Source organism: Mandrillus leucophaeus, unplaced genomic scaffold, assembly GCF_000951045.1.
Source record: "Mandrillus leucophaeus isolate KB7577 unplaced genomic scaffold, Mleu.le_1.0 Scaffold190, whole genome shotgun sequence".
Taxonomy (NCBI): domain Eukaryota; kingdom Metazoa; phylum Chordata; class Mammalia; order Primates; family Cercopithecidae; genus Mandrillus; species Mandrillus leucophaeus.
This window is the reverse complement of record NW_012101921.1, coordinates 2,937,085-2,964,285: the sequence shown is the minus strand read 5'-3', so window position 1 is coordinate 2,964,285 and position 27,201 is coordinate 2,937,085. Positions and strand designations below refer to the sequence as shown.

Sequence of the window (27,201 nt, the reverse complement as noted above, 5' to 3'; positions counted from 1 at the left end):
GGAGGGAGCAGACAGAACACGGAAAAGAATCAACGTTGGTATCACATCCCTAGTGCATCCTAGTAGTATATATTCTCTTCTGAATCTCTCTACAGTCCTACAAGTTAGGTATTATTGTAGGCCATTTACCATGGAGGAACAGAGGTTAAGTTGCCCAAAGCTCCAAAACTGATACTTGGTTTACACCTGTCTCTGCTCGGCTCCAGAATCCGTGCTCTTCGACTTTTCTATGAGGCCAGATTCTTAGCGCTAATCTAGCCTTCTTGCCTCCACTATCAGATGAGGCATCCACTGGGATGAGGAGCACAGCATGATTCAGCTCTCTCTTCCACTCCAGACACAGAAGTCGGCACCTACGATAGCTCACCAGACCCAAGGGAATGTGTCCTAAAGGAGTGAATATAGGAAGGAGCACCAAATACTAACATTGTTTTTATTTGGCAAATGCTTATTGAATTCCTACAGTGCATCCAGACTTATTGGAGGGGGAGGTCAAGCATAAAAAGGAAAGTGATGACGATGCTGCCATGCAGGTTGTAAATCATGACCAGGCAGAGTCAGGAAAGCTAATGATTTTTCATGTCTCCATGACTAGAATGTAAGCTACAGGAAAGCAAGGAACTATCAGGTCTCTGCTGCAGCCCCTAGGACAATGTCTCGTAATAAGAGTTGTTTAATAAATACTTGTTGACAGTGTTTGGATTCAATTGCCAATTTGGGACACCTAAAATGACACTGAACTTCTGAGTTCTCATGTGTGTTCAGTTAATCATCCTCCTTGGATCTGGTAGCTTTGGTTTCTCTGTGCTTGGTTCAGTACAGGCCTGGGCCTGACTGCTTTCTTAGCCTCAGAATTCTTTGGGACCAGAACTTTAGGAAAGTGGGGAAGAAAGAGTTGCCTTGCTCTTGCCATCCTTTAAGAGCTGATGGACAAACTGCCCGTCTTGGGAGCTGCCTGGAGCTCCTGAGTCTGACCTTGATCAAATCCTAGTTTCAGAGGGCCTGGCCTTGTACCTGGACCTCATGCCAAAGGATGGTCTCATTTTTCTTGAACCCAACACACTAACTGTCTTATGAGGGTAGTTGTGTATTCAAATTTTTAAATTAATTTTCTTAAAGAAAAATATCTCAAAAACATTAACCTGTTTCATACATTTGCTTATAAAACTTTCTTTCCTTTCTCCTTCCCCTGTCTTCTCTTCTCTGTCTCCTTCCCTGCCCCATTTTTTCCTTGACTGCTCTGACTCTGGCCCTTCCACATGCTTATTTCCACCACGGTTCTTTTCAGCATACCTGTCTTTCCATTTGTCCTGTGTAAATAGATTGCTCTCCATTCCTGGTGAATAACCAGGATCACAATTGTCTGGTTTGTATCCAATGTGACAGAATTGTAGGCTGATTTTCATAAACCAGAGCTACCAAGCGTTTCAAAAACAGTTACTGTTTTTGCCAAGTAAGGTGAGCAAATACAGGACTAAGTTTAAACATCCACCAGGAGTTATTTTTGAAGTGATTGCTTCTAAATGAGAAGCATTTGAAAATCTCACAGGTTTCTTTACAAGTAAATTCCGAAGTCATGTATTTTGCTGGTGTCTGCTGATTAATTGCAATCCTGTGACACCATGAAAAGCCCTGGTGGTTGGTTTTGTGCAGCTGTAGAGAAAAGTAAAGCAAAGCCCAGTGACTTTGCCAGCTCTTTCAGGACAGTGGGGATTCAGGCTGAGGGAGGTATTTTTTCCCTCTGGCAGTCACCACATAAGAACAGAAGCTCCAGCCAGACCCATTGCTCCAGACTCCACGACGGGCGGTTTGGGTCCCTGCGGGGGTGTGGTGAAGGCACGACATATGATCTGTTGCTTCTGAAATAACAGATCCATTATTAGAGAAAGCATTTTCAGTCTCCACATTGGGACTTGTGTTCTCTCTCCTGTACAGTTACTTCTGTTCAGAAGAAATTTATTTTGATTCTCTAAACAGAAGGTACTTGGCATGTATTTGTTGTTGGTGATTGCAGACGTCTGACCCAGTAAAACCTGCCAGCTTACCCATTTAGGGTCTGATGACTCTGGATTGATTTTATCTGGCCTTTTCTGTTTCTCATTACCCCCTTCCATATCTAACTCTCAGTTGTTTCACTATTGTTAGCCCCTTGTTGATAGGAGAGAACGAGAGGAAAACGTTGAATCTGGTTACACAGAAAGAATCATTCACAGCTCTAGAGAAGGATATAATAGGGAAAGAAAACAGATGTTATTAAAGTAGACTTTCAGAGTTCTTAGTGTGTTTATCTGTGCTTACTTTGCTGTACCCACCTCTTCCTCTTGATTTAGATAAGGAGGCTGGAGACTGAAGGATTTCTCTTGACATGCATTTTTCTCCTTGGCACTAGCCAAGGTCAAAAGATCTCATGTATGCCCTTGTCCTTATTCTTTGTCTGCTATAGATTTGTACTTCTCACAGAGGCCTTGCGGATGTCATTGCTGAATCCAGTACATGCATACATGCATACGTGCATACACACGAGTATCCTTGTATAATTGGGGCACGTCTGCATTGCTGCATTCACTCCTGACATCGAAGGGAAGATCTGCTAAAAAAAAAAACAACCTTAATAGTTACAAACATCACTGCCCAGTATTTGCTAAGGCAAGAATTAGTTTGGCCTACTTCTTTAGCCAAGACTGTTCTAATGAACCCAGACATGTAAACCAGTTTAGACTCTCAAACAATTTATCTTTCTTTAAATTTAAGACTTTGACTTTAAAAGGCACATTTTGTTTTCCTGTGAGACAGCCAACATAGAGATGTTTGCATTTCTCTGCTGAAATCAATGTGTAGGTGGTTTGTAACTAATCAGCTCTTGTCGCTGATGATTGTGGGGCCACAGTCATCGGTTTTGGGGATTGTGTGAGAAACCCATAGCACAGGTATGGATTAAGAACTTGGGTTTCTCACCACTGCTACATCCTCCAAAACCAACATGCTTTTCTGCAAAGAGACCAGAGCTGCATTCTGCAGGTGTCTGTTTTCTTTGAGGGGAATATTTTAAGGAAACTTAAAAGGGAGGAACTGAGCATTTAGGAAAAATATATTTTCATAGCAGCAATTTTTTTTTCTTTTTTGGTTTAGGTTTTTCATTTGTTGCAAGCCTACTCAGACTCCAAACACAGAACGAATTCAGACTTCCAGCACGAGCTGACTGACATCACTGTTTGTACCAAAGCCAAACTCTGGCTGGCCAAGAGGTATGTTAAAATCCCACATGAGCAAGGAGTTATCAGGGGTTAGGAATACATTTGAGAATTGCTGTTTCTAGTTGTGGGGAGTTTTAAAAGTCATTGGCATGAGTTTTCTAAACTTATTGGAGTATTTATCCTTTTAGAACTTCGGGTTGTGGTAAAGAAAGAAAAATATTTTCCTGACAATTTTTCTAAAACTGCTAAGTGACTAAGGGGCATGTAACATGGCTTTTTATCTGCCCACCAATCAGCTTGTTTTTATTGAAACCTGCTATGTGCCCAGTCCTGTGTTAGATATTATAACAATGAAAGGCAGTGATTGACTAAATCATGTGGTACAAACTCTTAGGTGCCATGGCAACTCAGAGATTAGAGATTGCTGTAGACTTGAGCAGGCACTGAGAGACAGATAGGGTGTGAATAGCAAGAGGGGATGGAAGTTGCCATTCTTAGGTGGGAAGTAGGGTAGCTTGAATAAGCAAGGCAAAAAAGAGTAGAAACATATTTTTCATCCTTGCCATTGTTAGTTTATCCTGGAACTTAGAACATTTATTGTGTGAAAGATGAAGGAGTAAAAAGAATTTCTCATTTAATATACAGGGAGTACTCTCTGTAGCGCCGTGTTCAAAATCTGTGTTGCAGGACTCTGGTGGTGATAGGATAGTGTTAGCTGCAAAGGCCCCTGTAGGTCCTCTCTAAGTTCCACCAGAGTAGCTCCAGAAGAGGCGCATGTGTTAGTGTTACCACCTTTCCTGCCATAGTGCACGCATTTGATTAAGAGTCAGTATATTGGCCAGGTGTAGTGGTTCGTGTCTGTAATCCCAGCGCTTTGGGAGGCTGAGGCAGGAGGATTGCTTGAGCCCAGGAATTCAAGAACAGCCTGGATAACATAACAAGACCCCATCTCTACAAAACAACAACAACAAAAATTAGCCAGTTATGGTGGTGCATGCCTGTAGTCCCAGCTACTTGGAAGGCTAAGGCAGGAGGATGGTTTGGGCCCAGGAGTTTAAGGCTCTAGTAAGCTATGATTGCACCACTGCACTCGAGCCTGGGTGACAGAGCGAGACCTTGTTTCAAAAATAAATAAATTTCTGATGCTTAGAGTTTGAGAAACAAACAAGTTAAAAATGTGTGTGTGTGTGTGTGTGTGTGTGTGTGTGTGTGTGTATGTATAGGCTGTCTAAGGTAGAAGCCTCTCTTTTTTATTTTTCAGAAAGTATGCTTCTGGTCACTTTTGTTGGGCTCTCTACCTTCTATGGCAAGTCAAGTAATGGGCTGTGTGAGGCTCTCAAATCAGTTTAATTCGACAAAGCATTGTTGAGCACAGGCTACCTGCCAGCCTTTGTGTTAGGAGATGTAGGGATACAAAAATATAAAAGAACTAGTCCTGGCTTCAGGGACTTCCAGGAAGTGGGAAAGATGTGTAAATACATAATTTTCCTCTGGTATATTAAGTGTTATAACAAATGTCTGTAATAGGTACAGCAGTACCCCAGAATAGGGGTGAGGGAGGGCTGACATCAAACTGGCCATCAAGAATGAGCCAGAATTTTGCCAACTGACCCACACAGGTAGGGGAATTCCAGGCTTAGGTAATAGCATAGGCAGAGACACAGCAATATGAAATGGCACTGTAGGCTTGCAGAACCATAAGGAAGTTCGCCCTCTGGAACCTAAAGTGTAAGGCACAAGTGACAGAGAATGGGGCTGAGGAAATATGCCCAGGCCACACAGTGAAAGCTTCTGAAAGAAACCTTTTGGTGAAGGAGCCAGTGGTGGATTTCCCCATGTGTGGATGGGATGTGTGTGTCTCAATTATTGTCTCAACATTAATAGCTTTGGACAGGGATATTGATGGAGAAATTCTCTCGTGTCTGAAATGCCAGTAAAGTTATTAGGAGCCTCTCATTTTTAGTCTATTAGTCTGTTTTTTCTCCCTTTTTTTAGACAGGGTCATGCTCTGTCACCCAGGTTGGAGTGTAATGGCGCTACCACGGCTCACTGTGGCCTTGACCTCCTGGGGGCTCAGGTGATCCTTCCGCCTCAGTCCCCTGAGCAGCTGGGACTACAGGCACATGCCACTATGCCCAGCTAATTTTTGTGGGGTTTTTTCGTGGAGAAGGAGTTTCAACAGGTTACCTAGGCTGGTCTCGAACTCCTGGGCTCAGGTGATCCACCTGCCTCGCCCTCCCAAAGTGTTGGGATTACAGGCATGTGAGCCACTGCACCCAACCTGTTTTCTCCATTTAAAGAGTAGGAGTCGCTTACCCATAAAGTGTTTACCCAAGCCTAGTACCATTTGCCTTCTGTGTGGCTCTTAGCATCCCGAAGATACATATCACATCAGTACTCTTCAGCTGTTTGCCAGGTAATAGGCCACTTCTTCCTACCTGTTATTTCTGGAGATCAAGAAGTCAGGGCTGTCCAGAAATTATCCTCTGAAACCCTGCTTCTAGCCAGGACTGTCCCAAGTATCCTAACACTCCAGTTCTTAAAGTGCTTTGAGGAAGAAATTTCTGCCCCCTTATCTTGCTACTCCTTCATGCGTCTCATAGAAAGTCATTATCCACTGGCTTCCTGAGTCCATTACCTCTTGTTGAATGGGATAGAGGAGATGGAGCGGCAAGCCAGCCATTGAGTGGACCTTCATGTTGTGCGGTGCCTGAAGATGGCTGACAAGCCATCAGCTTCCTCTGCAGCTAAGAGGAAGAGAAGTCCTCCAGGCCTTTTTAAACCTGTCCTATGGTCCCTATTGCTATTTTCTAATTGGGCTTTCCATTCTCCTTCCCTCCACTCCCCACCCTACTTCTGATTTTTCTCCATGATTTTCCAGCTCTAGAAGACAAAGGCATGAATCACTGCAATTACTGGGTTTCCACCTTCCTTGCCCAGAATCTAGGAAAGCCACTTTTCTGTTTCCAGTACAGTCAACTCTCTATTATCCAAGTGTGAACTTTCCGCTTTGTGGGTGGTCTGTAAATGGTTCCTAACACCAGGCTTCCTTTTGCTCCCCAGCACACTTTTACAAGTGTTAATCAGGATGTGTTCAGAGCCCGGAATAGAGTTTGGAAGGAAAACATACTGCCAGACAGCACAATGCATTCCAAAGCAATGTATCAGTTTTTCTATATTATCCACGTCATTGACAGGATAACTCTGAGGTTCCTAAATAGCAAATTATAGAACTGGGTATAAGTGATGAAGCCTCATTTTGTCCCTGAGGTCCTCTTGTTCCGAGAGTTGTCTGTCTATGCTAGTTAACTCCATGCTCAGAAGAACCCCCTCTGGTCCTAGCGGTCCCTTCTCAGAACAGACTCCTGTCTTTACTTTCTCACCTGCCTTTTACATGAAGATATTACAGTGCAGAGTATTCCAAATTCAGCTACTGAAGAGGCTTTTTTATGTCCCTGGTAATTTACACATGAAAGAAGAATAAATGTTCCTTTGAGCCTACTAAGGATTTTCTGTATCTTTTGAACGTAAGCTATGAAAAATTAATGTTTTTGCAAAGAAAAAAATGTTGGCTGAAATTTTAACACTGACACCCTTTTCCTTCCATAATTTATTTGATCATTAGTCTGAGTTTGTTCAGTCCCATAAGTACAAAAATGCTAGTGGATATGTATTTGTCCTTTTGTTCTCAAAGAAGGTTTTTAAAAAATTCATTGGTGCTATTGGATAACCAATTCAGTTTTTAAATTTTGACTCTGAAATTGAGGGCACATAAAATGAAGACTTTTGTCATATATTTGTGTTTTGACTTCGCAAGATTAATAGGGATTTATATGAGGTGATTAAACAATAGCCATGGAGTTGTTGGGGAATTTTTGGTGATGAATGGTCAGCTGGCAACATGGCTTCAGGAAAGGACTGGGCTTCTGCTCTTACAGGCTGCTTTTCATTCCAAGATGTCAAAGCCTTAATGAAAATCAGCTCATTAATCCTTCAAGTCCTTTCCTTCCCCTTTTCCTCCACCCCTCCCTTCTTGATCCAGTTTACTGTCTCTCTCATGGGTCTAAGGCAGTTTCCTAACTACTGAAAGAAAAGTAAACTGACCTAGACCAGAAACGAAATGAGAATAGCCATCTAGTAGGGGTCTGCTGCTGGCCTGGAAAGGATGGCAGTGGGCATCATGAGAGAGGAATCACCCAGTCTGACACTCATGCTAATTATAAAAGCTCTTTTTTTTTAAGTTTTTTTTTTCTTTATTTCTTTTTTTCTAGTGATGAGGTCTCGCTGTGTTGCCTGTGCTGGACTTGAAGTCCTGGGCTCAAGCAGTCCTCCCACCAGAGTCTTCCAAGTAAGCTGGGATTACAGACGTGAGCCCCATGCCCTGCCACCCTTGCTATTTGCAGATTCCAGCTCAGCTGTCCCAGCTAGATCACTTATTTACTTTGGCTGAGAGTTGTAATTAGTATTATATTAGGCTTAAATTTTTCAGAAGTGAATTTGGTTATCTAGTTTCTCCTTCTTTGGTTATAAAAGGAAAAAAAAAATAAGTGTATATGTGTATGTTTGTATATTGCATGAGTGTTTCTTTTAGTAAACTTAGTGAACTAAATGGACTAGTCAGGGCTGGGTGCAGTGGCTCATGCCTGTAATGCCAGCACTTTGGGAGGCCAAGGTGGGTGGATCACATGGGGCCAGAAGTTTGAGACCAGCCTGGCCCAACATGGTGAAACCCAGTCTCTACTAAAAATACAAAAAATTAGCTGAGTGGTGGCACATGCCTGTAGTCCCAACTACTCGGGAGGCTGAGGCATGAGAATTGCTTGAACCTGGGAGGCGGAGGTTTCAGTGAACTGAGATCACACCACTGCATTCCAGCCTGCGCGACAGAAAAAGACTGTCTCAAGAAAATGAATGAATGCATGCATGCATGTAGTGGATGTGATAACCAGAAATAAATATGTGCCCTACTAAAATTTTTTCACTGTTTTTCTCTTCATTGTTGTGTTCTATATGCTTATCATAGAAAATTAGTCAAGTACAAAATTTGGAAGAGAGTAAAAGTCTATTCTTACCACAATCCATAAATCACTATTATTGGTTAAGAGTTGTATGTAATTCCTTCATCTTTTTTCCTATGCTTTTTTAAACCTTGTCAAGGTTATACTGTACATGTAATTACGTTATAGCTTCCTTTTTTCAGTCGACAGTATCATGAGAGCATTTGTTATTATTTCAAACTCTTTATGACACAGCTGCTGTGGAAAACACTATGATATTTCCTCAGAAAATTGAAAATAGAATTACTGTGTAATCCAACAATACTCAAGTCTGAGTATATACCCAACAGACTTGAGAGCGGAGTCTCAAAGAGGTATCCATAGCAGCGTTATGCACAATAACTAAAACATGGAAACAGCTCAGGTGTCCATTGATGAATGATGAATGGATGAACAAAATGTGGTGTGTACGTACACCAGAATATTACCTAGCCTGAAAAAGGAAGGAAATTCCAACATATGCCACAACATAGATGAACCTTGGAGAAATTATGCCAAGCGAAATAAGCCAATAGCAAAAAGATAAATATTATATGATTCTGCTAATACAGAGTACATAGAGTAGTCAAGACCTAGAGATAAAAAGTAGAATAGTGGTTGTCAGGGGCTACGGAGAGGAGGGAATGGGGCATTGTTTAATGGGTAAAGTGTTTTAATTTTACAGGATGAAAAGGGTTCTGGAAGCTGGGTACAGTAGCTTAGAGCTGTAATCGCAGCACTTTGGAAGGCCGAGGTGGGCAGATCACTTGAGGCCAGGAGTTCAAGACCAGACTGGCCAACATGGTGAAACCCGTCTCTACTAAAAATACAAAAAATTAGCCAGGTGTGGTTGCGCACACCTGTAGTCCCAGCTACTTGGGAGGCTGAAGCAGGAGAATCGCTTGAACCCGTGAGACGGAAATTGCAGTGAGCCTAGATCATGCCACTGCACTCCAGCCTGGGCAACAGAAGGAGACTCTGTGTCAAAAAAAAAAAAAGAAAAGTTCTGGTGATTGGTTATGCAACAGTATGGATGTGCTTAACACTACTGAACTGTACACTCAAAAATGTTAAGATGGTAAAGGGCTTACATTATGTATATTTCACCACAGTTTAAAACATTGTAATGGAAAATATTTAAAAGAAAATATATACCCCATCACTCATCTGAGGTTATCATTGTCTTGACTTTTTATGATAATTATTTCTTTGCTTTTCTTCCTAGTATTACCACCTGTGCATCTCTAAAAATAAAATATTTTTGCCTCTTTTTGAATTAAGAAAAAAAAAAACTTTGAAAACATCATTTTTGAAGGTAGCATATTTTTGTCATCTGAATAATTAGTCATTAAGTTTATCTAACCATTGCTGGCATTCAGTTTGTTTCCCATTTTTTTAGTGTCATAGATGTTGTTTCAGAAAAATCTTTGTGCATGAGTGTGTGTGTTTGTGTGTGTGTGTTTGTGTGTGTGTGTATGAGTGTATGTGATTGTGGGTTATTGCCTTAGGTTTGATTTCCAGAAGTGGAATAAATTGGTCAAGGAGAAATGGAAAAAGTCTTGGTATACACTGCCAGATTGTTTTCTAAAAAAGTCCATCTGCCTACCAGCAGTGCGTGAGAGACCTCCACCAAAATTTTAACTAAGATATAAAAAATCCATTTGAGGAAACTTTTACATTTTGAATGCTTACTGTCTGTGCCAAGCTTTGTATGAGGAGATTTGTAAATATTATTTCATTAACTCTTCTCAAAACTGCCTTAATATTAAACAAATCTTTTCTACAGTGAAAACAACTGGGGAGACACACCACATGTCTGACAGCCATTTTAGTTAATATTTCAGCTTGGCATGATGAGTTAACAGATAAGTCAAACAGGTATAGGTCGTTCTTCGGTTTTTACTTTCTGTATTACCACACAGAAATGGCCCTGCTTTAGCATTTTGTTTTATCTTCTTTAGAAGGAGTCTTCCCCTGGGCCCTCCCTGGGGTGCTGCTTAGGCCCAGGCCTGCTGTGCACTCTCAGCCAGAAGGCTCAAACTGACAGTGTATTCAGGTCGGATTGGCCATAGTTGTGTTTTGTTTGACTTGTGCAGGATTTACATTTCTTTTTTAAAATAATTTGCTGGCATTTTAAACTGAGGAAATTTCATAGTAAATCAAGATCTACAGCTTCTTTTGAAAAACTGGAAGATCTGGCACCACCAGGCTCAAATTCCCATGTGGCCACAATGGGCCAGAGCTAAGTCCCAGCCATCTTCCCTTGATGGGTATACTCTGTGCTTCTCCACGGCCCACGCCCGGCCGCGTCTCTCATAGGTTACCTGCACTCCCATGGAAACAGGAGTTCGTGTCCCTTGCTATTGGCATTTATTAAGTAGCAGATTGGCTGATGCTAGTTCTTAATGTTCGTGGCTGCGTTTTTAGAATCATCTGGAGAGATTTTTTGAGTTATCTCACTGGCCCTCAGAAGTACCATTTAAACCTGATACTGTGATGTGGTTAATGGTTGATTGCTGTGGAGGCTTATGACCTCCATAAAAAAATAAAATTGGAGGCCGGGCACGGTGGCTCACGCTTGTTACCCCAGCACTTGGGAGGCTGAGGCGGGTGGATCACCTGAGGTCAGGAGTTCGAGACCAGCCTGGCCAACATGGTGAAACCCCATCTCTACTAAAAACACAAAAATTAGCTAGGCATGGTGGCATGCACCTGTAGTCCCAGCTACTCGGGAGGCTGAGGCAGGAGAATCGCTTGAACCCAGGAAGCGGAGGTTGCAGTGAGCCAAGATCATGCCACTGTGCTCCAGCCTGAACAGCAGAGTGAGACCCTGTCTCAAAAAAAAAAAAATTGTTTTTTTGAGAGACAGGGTTTCATTCTATCACCCAGCCTGGAATGCAGTGGCATGGTCATGGCTCACTGCAGCCTTGAACTCCTGGGCTCAAGTGATCCTCTCACCTCAGCTCCCAAGTAGCTGAGACTATAGGCATGTGCCACTGCACCTGGCTAACTTTTTTTTTTTCCTTTTTTTTTTGAGATGGAGTCTCACTCTGTCGCCCAGGCTGGAGTACAGTGATGCGATCTCGGCTCACTACAAGCTCTGCCTCCCGTGTTCTTGCCATTCTCCTGCCTCAGCTTCCCAAGTAGCGGAGACTGCAGGTGCCTGCCACCATGCCCAGCTAATGTTTTGTATTTTTAGTAAGACGGGGTTTCACTGCGTTAGCCAGGATGGTCTCGATCTGACCTCGTGATCCGCCCGCCTCGGCCTCCCAAAGTGCTGGGGTGACAGGCATGAGCCACCGCATCTGGCCCTTTTTTAAAAAAAAAGCAGAGACGGGGCTTGCTTTGTTGTCCAGGCTGGTTTAGAACCCCTGGCCTTAAGTGATCCTCCTGCCTTGGCCTCCCAAAGTGCTGGCATTACAGACATGAGCTGCCACACTCAGCCCAGTTTTATTCAGTTGAAGCTTAAATAGAATAACTATCCCTGTATTACTTCATTCAACAAATACCTATTGAGCCCTGCTGTATGCCAGGCCATATCAAATACTACAACTGTATATTGAAACCACTACTTCAGTATAAAGAGAGCAACAGAACAGAGTCTTCTCAAATAGAATCATTGACTTAGAATTTTAGAACTGGAAGGAATCATGAAGTTTATTGTATTAAGAGTCTACTCTCACCCCTGTGCACGTGGAGTACTACAGCCCACAGAGGATTGTAGGAGGTTGGACGATTTATCCGTTTTCTCACAGTTCACCAGAATTAACATCCTACCTGACAACTACTAACATTTGTTGAGGGCTTAGCTCCCGGCACCTTATTGGGCTCTTTGTACTTGACCACACTGCCTCCATCTGTCCAGACAGTGTTTTTATGTGAGGGTTTTGAATGGCAGTAATTTAAGCCTTCTCTAGAACAGTGATTCTCAGAAAGAAAATGTGTACGTGAATCACCTGGGAATCTTATTAAAATGAAAACTCTCATTCACTAGGTCTGGGTGGAGCCTGAGATCCTCCATTTTGACCAGCTCCCAGGGGACAGAGTACATACCTTGAAAAGCCAGGGTCAGAGTGCCAGGTTCTGTGATCATCCAACTCCCCCGTTCGAAATACTCCCATCCCCGGCCAGGCGCAGTGGCTCACTCCTGTAATCCCAGCACTTTGGGAGGCCGAGGCGGGCAGATCACGACGTCAGGAGATCGAGACCATCCTGGCCAACACGGTGAAACCCTGTCTTACTAAAAATACAAAACATTAACCGGGCGCGGTGGCGGGCGCCTGTAGTCCCAGCTATGGGAGGCGGAGGCAGGAGAATGGCGTGAACCCGGGAGGCGGAGCTTGCAGTGAGCCGAGATCGCACCACTGCACTCCAGCCTGGGTGACAGAGCAAGACTCCATCTCAAAAAAAAAGAAATACTCCCATCCCCATTCCCTTTCTCAAGGGCTTGTGACTGAGCTTGGAGCAACAGGAGAGGGCTGAGGCTACTGAAGGGATCAGCCCAAGATTCTCTCCGTACCCAGTTGGGATGACCTGTGCTGAGGGGCTTCATGGCCCCAGGGCTCTCTATGGGAAGTGCATACTCCATTGTCTGGGCAGCCATCCCAGTGGCCTCAGTGCCCTGTGTGGGACCAGTGCTTTGTTGGCATGCAGTGTGTTTATCATTTTGAAAAATAACAGTCTGATATTCTGGTGAGAAAAACAGGCTCTCAGAAATACAAGACCAGGTTCCAAGGTTACAAGGAAAGCAACCTTGGGAATAAATTTTTTGCATAAAACAGTGCTGATGAGGGGAAGAGATGGTAGAGGGAGCTAATGTTTGTTGAAAGCCTTCTCAGTGTACCAGACCTAATGACTTGCTACCCCAAGTTAATTCTAGTAATCCATCCACTTCCCTGTCCAGCTTCCCTGTAAGTGCGCCTCACACACCCATGCAGTCCTCCATGTGCCCTTTCATGTGCGCCTCGTCTGCTTCTCCATCCCCCTCATCCATACTCCAGTCACTTTCCTGTCTCCTCCCCTGTCACCCCCTATCCATACTCCCATCTATTCTCTTTTTTCGCTTACTTACTGGACCCCACTGAGCTGAGTGATGTGCTCCTGGAGGGCCTGTGGATTTAAATGTGTAAGGAAAATATGCTTATAGAGACAAAGCTGAGGCTTTTGTGTGGCAATCCCAGTTCTTCCCTAGGGGGTCTGTGGCCAGCTGCAGAAGTTCTGGTTTAGGATTCTGTTTTGCTTTACAACAGCTGAAAACAGCATTTATTTTCTAACCACCAAATTTATTCACACAAGAGACTATACTTCCCAGGCAGAAATACTGGGTTTTAGGTCTGCTTCCATTTTCCCACTGTCCTTTAGCTCCTTCCCAAATCCCTCATGGGTTGGTCCTCTCCCGAAGAAAGAGATCCTGCTTTCACAATGACTTGAAATAAAAAGAGGCCACAGCCCTTTGCCACAGCTGCAAGTTGCTGTTTCACTTCCATGTTGTTGAAATGAATCCAGTCCAGGATGATTATTAAAATATTCAGATGATCATGTGGCATTTTAAGGCTATCATTTGTGGTCCATGCCAAAACTTTAAGGGAAGCAAGTCTTAACAGGGATCGCTAGCCACACAGCAAGTTTCCAGGCATTGCTAGGGGTTATGTTTTGCCTTTTGGTTTGTTTCTTTCTCTCATTTTTTCTTCTTTCTTTGTTTCCTTTTTCTCTTTCACAAAAAAAGTATCCTCCTTTTTTTTAATTTTAGAAAAAGTCTTTTTTTAAGGAAAAAAATGGAAGAGGTAGTAACTGCTTTTCAATTCCTAGATTTTATTGGAAGAGACAGCTTCTTATTAGGACCCCTCTTTAATCCTCCAGCACAGCCTGTGCGAAGTCACCTGAGCCTCATGCAGATTTGAATGACGAGATAAATGAAGCTGGTATATTTTAAACCCAAGCATGCTGACATATGTTCGCCTCCCTTTCAGACGTCTCAGGAATGTCTAAGGTCATGATATCTCTTGGATGAGATCCTGTTTGTGTTTTTTAAATACAAAAGGAAACTATCACATTTCAACCCAAGCCAATGGGACAAGGTGCAAAACATTTTCTTCATTAAATATCCCTTTTATAAATACAGCCTCAAGTTTTAAAGGAATAAGCTGTTTGAGGAAAAGTGAAGTTTGAAAATATATGAAGTAGTTCTTGTTGACAGGCTGAGCTTATGGAAACTAGTCTGGGTAAAAGCAGTCAGAAGTGATCAATATATTACACTGGGCCTTTGAGCAAGTCGCCCAAGATCAAAGCTTCTTCATACTGCAGCGAGAAATAAAAATAGTCCTTTTACGCAACTGCACACACATCAAGAATTCAACCCCCAACTGCTGATGCTTTCTACTTTTTAAATATAGAAATCTGCAAACCTAACCTGGAGATGGCAGTTAGTTCAATAGAGGGCTCAGAAATCTCTGTCTTGTTCCACTTGTAGCTATTGGCGTATTGGGGTGTTGCTGTTGGAAGATTTGGGCAATGTTGTCATTGCTCAGCTTGCAAGGGAGTGCAGGCTTTAAGTGTCTTCAGCACATTCTCATAATATTACGTAAAGCCCTAATGTAGTGGGTTGGTTTTTTTTCCTTGAGCATGTAACATCTTCTATCTTTTGGATAAATTAACACCTTTGTTACTTTCATTGAGCCATTCCCAGTGAATTAATGCCAATTCAGAGTCACAAATATTACAAGACAATGGTAGTAGGCACAGTGGGAAATATATGAATGAATGATAATTGTCTCTGTTTCAGAAACCCCACAAGTAAGACAAGTATGGATTTAAATAACTATAAACAAGATTGTGTCAATGCTAGAATGAGTCAAAATGTGTTGCAGAAGCAGAGAAGGGAGAAATAAATGCCAGCTTGTCAGGGTAGGGGTGTCAAGGAAGTCTTCAGGAGGAGGGAGAAGTCTTTAAAGGATAGGTGAGTTTAATTATTAGATAAGGTTTATTTTTTAGCGTGGTGGCATGGGCCTGTAATACCAGCTTCTTGGGAGGCTGAGGCACAAGAATTGTTTGAACTGGGTGACAGAGCAAGATTCTGTCTCAAAAAAAAAAAAAAGATAAGATTAATTGTCTCAGATTGGAGACTTAGTAAAGTTGTGCTTGTATAGTACCTTTGTTGCCAAGTAAATTGTGATGGTCTCATAGCCCAAGTACACAAAAGGAATCTTAGTATAGCACCCAGCATTGTGGGAACTCTGTGTGTGTGTGTGGGTGTATGTGTGTGTGTATGTATGTGTGTTTGTATTAGATATATATGGAGTCACTGTTGTCAGAGTTTAGTTATGGTTGAATCTAAATGAAAATTTAGACAGCGAAGCGCATAGAAGTACATACAGTAAGTACAAGAGTTCAGAAAAGAATGTGGACTGAGATAGTCAAGGAGGGCCTTCTCAGAGGAGTTAGATATTTGAGAGAGGTGGTAGAGCAGTGTGTGATTTGGAAACACCAAAAAGTGATAGGAAAAGAGCATGTCAAGATGGTGGACAAAATGTGCAATGGGATACTGGAAGGAGTGCATGTGATATAGCATGGGCCAGTGAGGAGATGGGGCTGAAGGAGAAGTGCTGTGCTTTAGAGAGCAGTGCAAGATTTGCTAAGAGACCAGTTGTGGAAGCCCTCAGTCAGCCAGAGGAATATGGACTTGATCCGGAGTTAAGAGGAAGTTAGTGAGCTCTGGCTGACACTGGTAAGTAGGCTGCTATCTATATGCACATGAAATACCCTAAATGCTTTACATCTTTCCAGCCTCTCTCAGTAGTCATCAGAGTTTCTAGTCTCTCTTAAGGATTAACAGAAATCTCTCTAGTAGCAGTCCTTGTCACCTGGAAGCCTCTGTTGCCTGCCTGGGCAACTAGTAATGGGAATAAAGATATTTGTATGCACTTGAGACCACATGGCTTTTGTCTTTCCAACATTGTTAAGACTACCATCGAACCACAGAATTTATAACAGTAAAGAGAATTTAGAGATTGTCTAATCCAATGGAATTCTTTCTTCAAATAAGCTTATGTGGAAATCCAAGATATTGAAGATAGTAGAGATGGTTTCAATATGGTCTAAACTGGGGTGGGGGCCCGGAGACCCACCTGCATGGCTTCCCTCCTATTGGTAGCCCCAGAAGGGACTAAGAGAAGCACCCTGACTCCCTATTTCAAAACAGTGATCTAATCTAAGCCAATATTTGTAGAAGAGGTAATAGACACGGGGGGAGGCGACTTCTTCTTACTTGAAAGATGTGGCTGTCTCAAGATGGCTCAAGTTAGGGATGTAAATAGCAAGTTTGTTTTTTGCCTCTTGACCTGCTTTCTTCCTCTCCTGGGGCCTGATCATCCTTGTGGAAAATTCTGCAACTCCATGTCCTTGGGCTGCCAGGGCCCTCTCTTAGGAGCTGCCTTCCCTGGATGGGGCTTCATGCTGCAGACCTTCTTGCCATCAAAACTTAACTATTCTATATCCCTTTTCCTCAGAAATCCACTCTCAGCTGGCTGGCTGTCCCTAACTTTTAATACGTAAATAAGTTTGTTCTCCTGGGTCACACAGCTGTTTTCTAATAGTGACCTGGTAGAGACAGCACCTCTAACTGAAGTTAGTAACTGATGCAGGCTTGACGGCAGTGCTGTGGCCTGGTGGGAGCACGTCTGCCCTCATATTAAGCTGCTCAGCCCTGATATGTTTGTCCCGTGTGGCCAGGCTTTCGGCCACCTCCAGGAGGGCTGTGGGCAACATGAGCTGGTCTTACATGAATGGGCCAAGGGAGCATCTTGGAGAGAGGCCCTCCAAAGTCTCGCTATCCTTTTGCTTCCCCTCAGCTGCCAGTGATGACCAGGCTTCCTCAGCAATTAGACTAGCCCCGGGGCCTCTGAGAATAACACCTTCCCATGCAAGTTCAGGGGCTCCCTCTAGAACTCCCTAAGTCAGAGGGGCCCTCACCAGTCCGCAGGCTCTGCATTCCTGGGTAACCATAAGGAGAGTCACGTCGAGAGGCACTTGGTGAATGGAAAGCCTCCAGCCAGAAAACACAGTGTGCTGCTGTTGAGGAGAGGCAGAGAATACTCAAGGTTAGGAGGCCAAGGGTCTGGCCCCTGCTGGACTACTGGCTAGCAAGGTGTGGCCTGTAATTTCCTTAGGACTGAGTTTTTATCTGTGAATTGGGAAGCTCTAAAATGAAGGTGTGAAATAGAAGAGAGCAGGGGAGGGCATAATGAGTAATGGAAGTGTAAACATAGAAGTGCTAAGAAGATACAGGAACTATCTATTGTCAAGTAAGGAAGTCTCTGTCAACATAGTCGCCACGTTGAAAATGTGCCTTTATGCTGGTCCTCACAGAAATAGCTGCACTTGGAGCCTTGCTTTTCACCAGACTGGCTGCCAGGATGTAACACCAGTCTACTGGTTTCTCATTGCTTGGCCCAGTGTCTCACTTTTCACTTGATTGTGTGTTTGGGACACATAGATACAATTTGTTGTCTAGAAAACCTTGATTCTATTCTTGGTTTCTGCCCTTATCTTAGCTAGGTCACTTCAGCTACTTTGTTGATTTGTAAAAATGGGAATAATAATTTCTATTTTTCTTCCTTAAGAATTTTATAAAGATAAAATAAGAATACTTTTTAAAGAGAAAACTTTTAATGTAATAAGATATTGATATTGTTATTATCATTACTGCTATTTTTGCCAGGGCTAATTTCCAAGTGTGTGCCTTGCCAAATTCACATGACCACAGTCCTGTTGACAGTGCTGTTAGAAATTCTCACCTTGTGATTTACATAGCTCAGGCAGCATCCAGAAGATTTCATCCACCTCACCTATTTATCCTTTTTTATGCTTTTAGGGAGAAAGTAAGGTTTGAAAAGAAAGGGAACTTCCATTAACATTCTGTATAAGAATTGAAGCTATATATCTTCCAAGCCCCAAACTGTACAATAAAAGTTTTCTTGGATACTATTTTTCTCCCATAATTCCTAGCACATAGCTTATTAAGTTATTAACCAGCAATTACTCTGGCAGCATATTAAACTTTACTTTTAAACAAGTCACAGAGGGAGGGAAACACGCATCTCTCATAAAAGGAATAAAAAACATACACCCTCTAAAACAGTTTCCCCAGGCTTTGAACAAATCCCAAGCCCCACACTAAGGTCTCTTTTTCATCATTCTCGGCACATAGCTTGAGCGTTAGTACAGTAATGAGAACAAGATGCCTAATACAAAGATGGAAAAATATGAGGATTCTGGCGGCTCCCTGGGGGCTCTCTGAAAAGGCAGGTGATTAATATTAGGAGGGAAACGCAAAGCCATGGCATTGAAGCTGTGGACTTCCTCGAGCAGCAGCACTCCTAAGGGAAACAGAGGAGGCTGTGGCTTTAGCCCTAATCTAAAAAGGGGACCCCAGTACCTTCTGCAGACTGCTGGAGCCTTGCTGAATGCCTACCCAGAACCCTGGTGGAGTGGGTAAGGCCCTCTGCTTTCACAGATTACATTCCCCAGGATCAAAACCTGCTCTTCCAGAGAACGCGCACTATGCTCGCAATGCATAGCTGGACCTTCAGTCACTTTCTGGACAGACTCACAGCTCACGGTCTCTCACTTTGTGCATGGTGGCTCAGTAAGAATTCCCTATAAGTTGGTCCACCACCAGAGCAAGGCATGGAGGATGGCTTCACTTTAAAAGGAAAATCCAAGTAGGAGGGCTGTGAGGCAGCATCTACATATGGCTGTGAGTATAAACACTCGCAAAGCTCCAGACCAAGAAAGGCAGGATGGATGTTGGGGCATACCATAAAAATGCAGCTCTGCCGTCACACCTCCCCCAGGGAGGGCAAGGTAAACGAACAGTCCTGGTAGCCAGCCAGGCCCTGCAAGCTGCTGCCAGCTGGCCCTGAATGCACAGCTAAAGTCTCCATGTTACAGTAGGGGAAATAACTTGTTTAAATATATATATTCTATAGTTCATCACCATTTTGCATTTTGGTTTAAACAAATCCCCTATTGTTTCTCTAAGAGTGCCATATGATGGTTACTTGGCTGGGGACCATGGTAAAAAATGGAAATCAGAATGGCAGAGATAGGTTCTTTTTATTTAATTTATACTTCCACATGTACATGGTTTAATGTGGCCTCCATCAAAGAAGTACCTCCTAACTCCTATCCACAGGATATAACCAAATATAAGGAGAGGCAGTGTCTGGTCCGTGGACATCTGTTACAATGATGTAAAGTGCTCAAGACTACAGAGATGACCAGTGGGATCTCTGGGAGAAGGGGAAGCTCAACGAAATATCCTGGGTCGAGACAGTCATTCAGCATATCCTTAGAGGTAGTTTTCTGGATAATTAGGAAGGTAATCCTCTAGAAAGAGAAGGGACTTTGAAGTAAGTTGGGTTTTAGGGGGTTTGCTGTTGTTATTGCTGTTTGAGATAGGATCTTACTATGTTGCTCAGACTGGTCTTGAACTCCTGATCTCAAGCAATCCTTCCATGTCAGCCACCAGAGCAGCTGGGATTATAGGCGCCTGTGCCACCTGTACCCAGCTTGAAGTGAATTTTAAATAAAGGGCATGAGGTGGGTGGACATGTGTCAAGTGGAGGGATCATAACGGGATGTGGAAACATGTTGTAGGCTAATTTCCCCTTTCCCTCTTCTACCATTTTCCCTCTCCCATTCTTCTAACCTCCCTCCCTCTTTCCTTCTCCCCCTACTCCCTTTCTCACCTGCCTTCTCTCCCTTTGCCCCTTACCTGCTTTTCCTGTCAACCTGGTTTCCTTCTTTCCAGCCGGTTATGGGCCTGCTGGTGGTCCCTAGGATATTGCTTCATTAACTCCAGTGCTGGCTCCATAGCAAGAAGCTTCTAGTACTTCTTGTTTATTGTGGTTGAGAACAGAAGTGATCTGAGCTGCTTATATAGGAGCTAAGATAAGAGAACTACCCCAGATGGGCTGGGATGAGCCTGCCAGCTGCACCTGTTTGATTGTTTGGAATTCCTTCTCTTTCACCAGCTCAAACCCCTCCAGTGCCTCTAGAGCCTTCCTCCATGACAATCATGACAATCAATCCTGTGATTGTTTTTATGTGTATTTTTTTCTCCGCATATACCCCTCCCCAAACAAGATCATAAGCTCTGCAAAGCCAAAACCTTTTCCTCTCCCTCCCCTTCCCACCCCATGTAGGATATCCCCCATACTGCTCAGTAAATGTTTCTGTATTAATAAAGTTAAGCCATGTGTCTTAGAGACCTTAACAGACACTAGCAACCTAAAGCCAGAACAGCAGTTTCCAGCCCTCTGAAGATGGCAGTGAATTCTGGTAGAGGTTGGTAAGTCCAAAGGGAATTCCCTCTCTCTTCCAGGAAGCCCACCAAGGCTTCACAATGTTAAGTGGGAACCCCAGCTGTCCATTGTGACTTGAGCTGATGGGGTCCCTCTGCGGTCATCACTCTTTGGAACTTTTAGAGCTCTGAAAGACTACTTCTGTTTTGGGCCCCTGTTGACTCATCCCATATCATTTCCTGCTAATCCCACTGGCCATCTTTGTAGTCTTGGCAGTTCACATCATTGTGACAGCTGTCCATGGACCAGACACTCCTCTCCTTATGTTTGGTTAGATCCTGTGGATAGGAGTTAGGAGGTACTTCTTTGATGGAGGCCACATTAAGCCATGTAAATGTGGCAGTATAAATTAAATAAAAAGAACCCACTTCTGCCATTCCGATCCCTGCCCCCCCATACCATTGTCCCTTTAGCACTTGTTATTCTCTAAACATGTCATGTCCCCAAGTCTTTGGACATGCTACTTCCTCTGTTGGGATCACTTTGCCCGTGGTCTACCTCCTCCCCATTCTCCAGCTCTCTGCCAAGGCCCTTCCTGACTCACCCAGACAAACAGTTACTCTGTTAATCTCTCTTTTTGGGGCACCCATCATACTCTAGTGTGACTGGTTGTGTGTTTTCCCAACTACACTAGTGGTTTTCAAGTGTTTTGTTTTTGTTTGTTTGTTTGTTTGTTTTGACATTGACAACAAGAAATAACTTTTACATATGACCTGATGCGTATCTTTGTGTGTATATACTGTGCAAACACACATTAAATCATGCACAGTCTGAAATTTTAATAACTGTGTAAGATATAAATTGTCTGCCAAAAATGGAACAGAGAGGGAATTTGCTCAAGATAGAGCATATTTAATTTCAGGAATATTTGCTTTCAACATATCCAGTGTCATTTTGGATACAAAGCATAACCCTATTGATGCCATTCAGTATAATGTAGGGTAGCTTATTACCTGGAAAAGAAAAAGAAAAAAGCTAGGCCAATCAATTATTTTACTTAAACTTGTTGCATTTTAATGGTCATTTACATCTTAAAGATAACTTATTTTAAAAATCATTCTTAGCAAGGACTTAATGGAAAGCTGATGTATAACAAAAACCTTAATGAAACAATACATTAGGAAATCTCTGAACTTTAAATCTCCTGCCCTCTCTCCTTACTATACTACTTTGATACACTCTGATTATATTTTCTTCCTTTCCCCCTCTGTCTTCCTCCTAGCTCCTTCTCTCCCTTCCTCCTCTGCCCCCATCTCTCTCCTCTTCCCTTCCTCCCTCCTTCCCTTCCTTCCTTCCTTCCTTCCTTCTTTCTTTCCTTCCTTATTGCTGGTCACCACCCACTAGTTGACTTTATAACCAACTAAATGAATCATAACCTGCATTTTGGAAAACACTATTCAGGACTCTAAGTTCCTTGAGGGCAGTGACTTTGTCACTGAATCACTCATCTTCTTATTTCCAAACCCACCACTATTCCTGGCTCTCAAGAGCCTCTTAACAAATGTTTTCTGAATGAATAGACCTCAGTTTAAAAAAAAAAAAAAACCTACAGCCACTGGGATTCCGGAAGGGACAGGAAAAGTGAATAATTTATCACAGACTTCCCAAGATTCCTGCTGTCCTCTAGACACTGGGGCCTTTGTGGATGTGTCTGAGAAGCCCGGCTCTCTGCCTGCCTTCTGCTTCTCCCAACTTCCAGGAGAGAGGCAGGAGATTTAAAGAAGTTCAGAGATTTCCCAAGGCAAAAACATATTAATCAGGTTCTAAAGTGGATATTCATAAAGGACAAATGTAAAAAAGAGTGGAAGAAAACAAGATTCTTAACTGGGCCTTCATTTCGTCTGTATATGTCAACTTCGTCCGCATAGTGCTTCTCCTCCTTCGAAAGCCACTATTAATGCTGCTTTTCAGTGCATCTGCTAGACGCTGATCACTTCTGATTTTTTTCAAGCACTATAAATCTTCGTTATGCTGTGTCCAAGCCAGGATTTTTCCATTTGGGGGTAGAAAAAATCCCCAAGCCCACCAAAACCCTGTGGCTTAGTTTCCTGTCCAGCTGGCGTGCTGCTCTTCGGGATTTTGTTCCCATCATCAAAGTGGTTTGACAGACTGAGAACAAACCTCTGGCTCACCCTGAACTTACAGTGCACCATTTCCAAGTCAGAACAAACACCAAGTAATAGCAAGAGAAAAAGAATGAAAAAAATTATTTTCCTGACTTAGAAGCCAGTTCAGAGTGAAGCCCAACTTTGTGATTACAGACAGGGATGTTATGAGGCCTTGGCTGTCCTCAAGGGTGGAGTCATGAACAGTGGGCTCCAGGCCGGAATTTCTCTGAGAGTCATCTCAAAGGAGAAGCCATGGATGGACTCCTTTGTGGCCCCAAATCTTCTGTTTCCTGGAATCCAAAGCAGCAGCATTTGAGGGATCCTCCCATGATCTCGTTGACTACATCATACTTGGCCCCAAGCCTCACAGTTGTGGGAGCAGTCAGTGATTCCTGAAGTGTCCCAGGAGGCCAGTAAGGTCACCAGCCTGTACCAGGTCTAGGGAAGATGCAGAACACTTCAGCCTGGCAGAAGGCTCTGAAGATCGTCAACCTTTCCTCTGTTCATTTAGAAATTTTTTAAAATATGCTAACTTAACTGAAAATTTCATGGAAACCAGGCTCCTCATGAGACTTGAAAGTCAAACCGGTTTCTCAACAACTTCTCTTTATGGCTCTGTATGGCTCCACAGAAAACCAGAAAAGCATTTGGGGCAAAAAGCTGTGACTCTGTGAGGCCACATGGGAGCAGGCAGTCCATTATTACACTAAGGAACACCCAGTTAGCATGAAGTATCCCATCAATTAAAAGCCTGACCTGCCTTCCCCTCGTTTCCACCTTCTCAACGCATTCTCTAATCTTCCCAAGCTGCCTCTCCTCGGGACTGGAGAAGCCAAATGAATTCCCTGTCACATCTCTTACCCTCTTTCCAAATGCCCTTCTTTATCAACTTTGTCTCTAAATTCTTCCCATCTTACATGGCCCAGTTGGAAGTATAATTTCATTTCCCCAATCCACCCTGGTGGGTTTGTTTGTTTGTTTGTTTGTTTGTTTGTTGGCTTAACTCCTTACATCCTGTTCTAAAGTTTGTCTTTGTTTTTGTCTCCAAAATTAGACAAAATTCTCAGGTCAGAAGCCATCTCCTGTGCATGTCTTCCCTGCACCTAGCTCAAGGCTGGATGCACAGGAGACATCCTGTCTGCTTTCTCAGGCCACTGACTTTCCTCCCTGAGTGGCTCTTGCTTTGCAGGGGGGCAGTCCCCACTGTTAAACAGTAGAAATCTTACCATTGGGAATGATATCACTGAAGTTTTCATAGACTGTGGGCTTTCCATAGTGGATGGAAGAGTAACAGCAAGAAGTTAAGATTGAGAGTCCCAGGGTAAACTAGAGACAAAAGGTAGGGGCAGGGTTAAAAAGAACCCCAGGCTGGACAATATAGCAAGACCCTATCTCTACAAAAATAATTTTAAAAATTAACTGGATATGGTGGCATGTACCTGTAGTCCCAAGTATTTGGGAGGCTGAGGTGGGAGGATTACTTGAGCCCAGGAGGTTCAGGCTACAGTGAGCCATGATCTTGCCACTGCACTTCAGCCTGGGCAACAGAGCAAGACCCTATCTCAAAACAAAACAAAACAAAAAAGAAAAGAAAATTAAGCAAATCTCTATGTTCTTAATAGAATGGTATCCCGAAAGATATTAGTGAAAAGGAGTGATGATCAGAACCTAGTATATAGTAAGCCACCATTTATATAAACAGGTGGGTAGCAGATAGATGCTTATAAAAGAATAGAATGTGCTTGGAAGGATATGCTAGAAAGTGGTAGTAGCGGTTGCCTCAGGGGAACAGTATATGGGCAGGGGGTAGGGTTGTGGAAAAGGGGCTTCATTTTCATTGCATGTCCTTTTGTACTTTTTCAATTATTTTTGCATGTGTTACCTATTTATTTATTTATTTATTTATTTATTTATTTATTTATTTCTGAGACAGAGTCTTGCTCTGTTGCCCAGGCTGGAGCATGGTGGCGCGATCTCAGCTCACTGCAACCTCTGCCTCACAGGTTCAAGTGATTCTCCTGCCTCAGCTTCCCGAGTAGCTGGGACTACAGGTGCCTGCCACCATGCCCAGCTAATTTTTGTATTTTTAGTAGAGATGGGTTTCACCATGTTGGCCAGGCTGGTCTCAAACTCCTGATCTCAAGTGATCCACCCGCCTTGGCCTCCCAAAGTACTGGGATTACAAGCGTGAGCCACCACGCCTGGACCACCAGCATACTCTTAACCAGCCTCTGTTTTTCAGTCTTACCCCTTGTAATCCCAGCTACTTGGGAGGTTGAGGCAGGATAATCACTTGAACCCAGGAGGCGGAGGTTGCAGTAAGCTGAGATCATGCCACTGCACTCCAGCCTAGGTGACAGAGTGAGACTCTGTCTCAAAAAAAAAAAAAAAGGTATCTGATACCTATTTTTCATGTTAGACATACACCAGCTCCAGATATAGACAATTCAGGATAGAGGTGTGAATAAACTTAAGGGAAATTTTTAAACTGTTAATTTATAGGAAATGAGAAGGATGGATTTCAGGATTAAGACACATGGAAACTCACTAGCCATTTCAGGATTAAGACACATGGAAACTCACTAGCCAGAACACTTGTGCCAATTTGAATGCCATCCCCTAATCCTGTGTTGGAAGTAGAGAAGGGCAGGGAATGAACTGTTCTGGAACATCTACCATGGCCAGGCACTGAGGTGGGCATTTTAAGTTTACTGTGCCACATTGAACACTCACAGTGACTCACAGTAAGGCTGTCTTAGTCCATTTTCTATTGCTATAACAATACCACAGACTTAATAATTTATTAAGAAATCTATTCAGCTCATGGTTCTGGAGCCAGGGAAGTCCAAGAGCATGGCTCTGGCATCTGGTGAGGGTCATCCCATGGTTGAAGGGTGAAGGCAGAAGAGAGCACGCAAGACAGAGAGGAAATCAGGCCAAACTTGTCCTTATAGCAAACGCAGTCTCCAAATGACTAGCCCGATCCCAAGATAACAGCATGAATTCATTCATGAGGACAGTACCCTCATGACCCAACCACCTCTTAAAGGCTCTGCCTAGTAACAGTGTTGGAATAGCGTTACATTAGAACATGAATTTTAGCAGGGGCAGTCAGAGCATAGCAGACATGAGAATATAGTTCCCATTTTACAGGTCAGGAATCTGATTCAGGTCACAGAGATTCTAAGTGGGAAAGCCAGGACTCAAATGTAGGTCTGTCCCTACTGTCTCTACTACTCACAGTGTATTTATTAGTACACCGAAGATGTTTCGGCCTTTTCATGGACAAAGACACTCAAGAGTCAAGGCCCTTCAGTGCTGTTCTTAAAAACAAAGTCTCTCTTCTTCCTTTTGTATACAGATCCCCGAATCTAAGCCCACTTACTATTTCTACTATGTGGTTCAAAGAGCTGCTCCATATATTGAATGAAGAAAAAAATCCATTTATTGGGGAAAATGTCATCTCCAGTGTTTGTTAATCTTGCCATGTGTCTATTGTTCAGCTGGTTATTTCAAGTCCACAGATACAGTTTTTAATATGTGAGTGTAATTTTCCTTCTCCAAAATACTAAATCTGATTTTCATAACTGATTATTTTTTTCCCCAAATTTCTACACTTAAGAGTGTAGAATAATAGAATACCATCTCCCCACCCCTTCTGTCCCATCTTCAACTAACTAGGATAGGATCTTGGTGTTTGTTTTCATTTTATTTTATTTGAAGCCAGAGCATGGAGTTTTTATCTATTTTGTCTACACATAGCCTTGGCCTCCATCGTGTGGTCAAGGATTTCATTTTCTCACATTAGTTGCTTATTTTCTTGCCATCAATGATTGTACATCGTTTCTTACCATTTGCCATAGCTGCTTAAGCCCCATCCTATACCATAGAAAATACCCATGTTCTCCTTCCTGACACCCAGACCTAAGGGAGAGAAAATCTCAATTTATATTCTGTTCTTTACCTTTCTAGGCAAAATCCATGTTTGGTGACCAGAGCTGTATATATTGATATTCTCTTCCTATTGACTTGCTGCCTCAACAAATCTGTAAAGGACAACCAGCCAGGTATGATTCATAGTTATACTATATTTTGGAATGGTTACACATCTTTGAAATGTAGATGGGGTTTTGAGTGGCTTTGCCACACACTGCTCCACCTTCTACTTTTGTAAGACTAACCACACATCAAAATTAAACAGTGTTATATAGTTCCCTCATGGAAGTTTCTTGGGAAAACTTGTTCTTGTTTATTTGGAAGTTTGCCGTTTATTTTCTAGTTGGTCATTCAGGGAAGAGTGAACTCTACTCAGATACCCTCTGTGCTTCTCTAACCCTGGCTTTTTTCTATTTTACATATTTTCTTTGAAATGTCATTATTTTGAATAGCTGCGAGTTCATTCTGTTCCATTCTGTGGAGATAACTGAGCTGGGCTCATTTGATGCTGGGTATTTGAGACTCTCTTCTCAAATCGACCCCTACACCAATGCACTTATGAGTT

At 42.9% G+C, this 27,201-nt stretch overlaps 1 protein-coding gene across 1 annotated transcript in view; it reads left to right on the top strand.

The window, feature by feature from the left end:
* The window catches only part of THADA (thyroid adenoma associated), a 376,494-nt gene that overhangs the window by 260,636 nt on the left and 88,657 nt on the right, over positions 1 to 27,201 (top strand). Inside the window, exons 29-30 of the mRNA XM_011978219.1 lie at positions 3,130 to 3,245; positions 26,673 to 26,767. Of these exons, the coding sequence (XP_011833609.1) occupies positions 3,130 to 3,245; positions 26,673 to 26,767 (211 nt within the window). The remainder of the gene's footprint in view (positions 1 to 3,129; positions 3,246 to 26,672; positions 26,768 to 27,201) is intronic.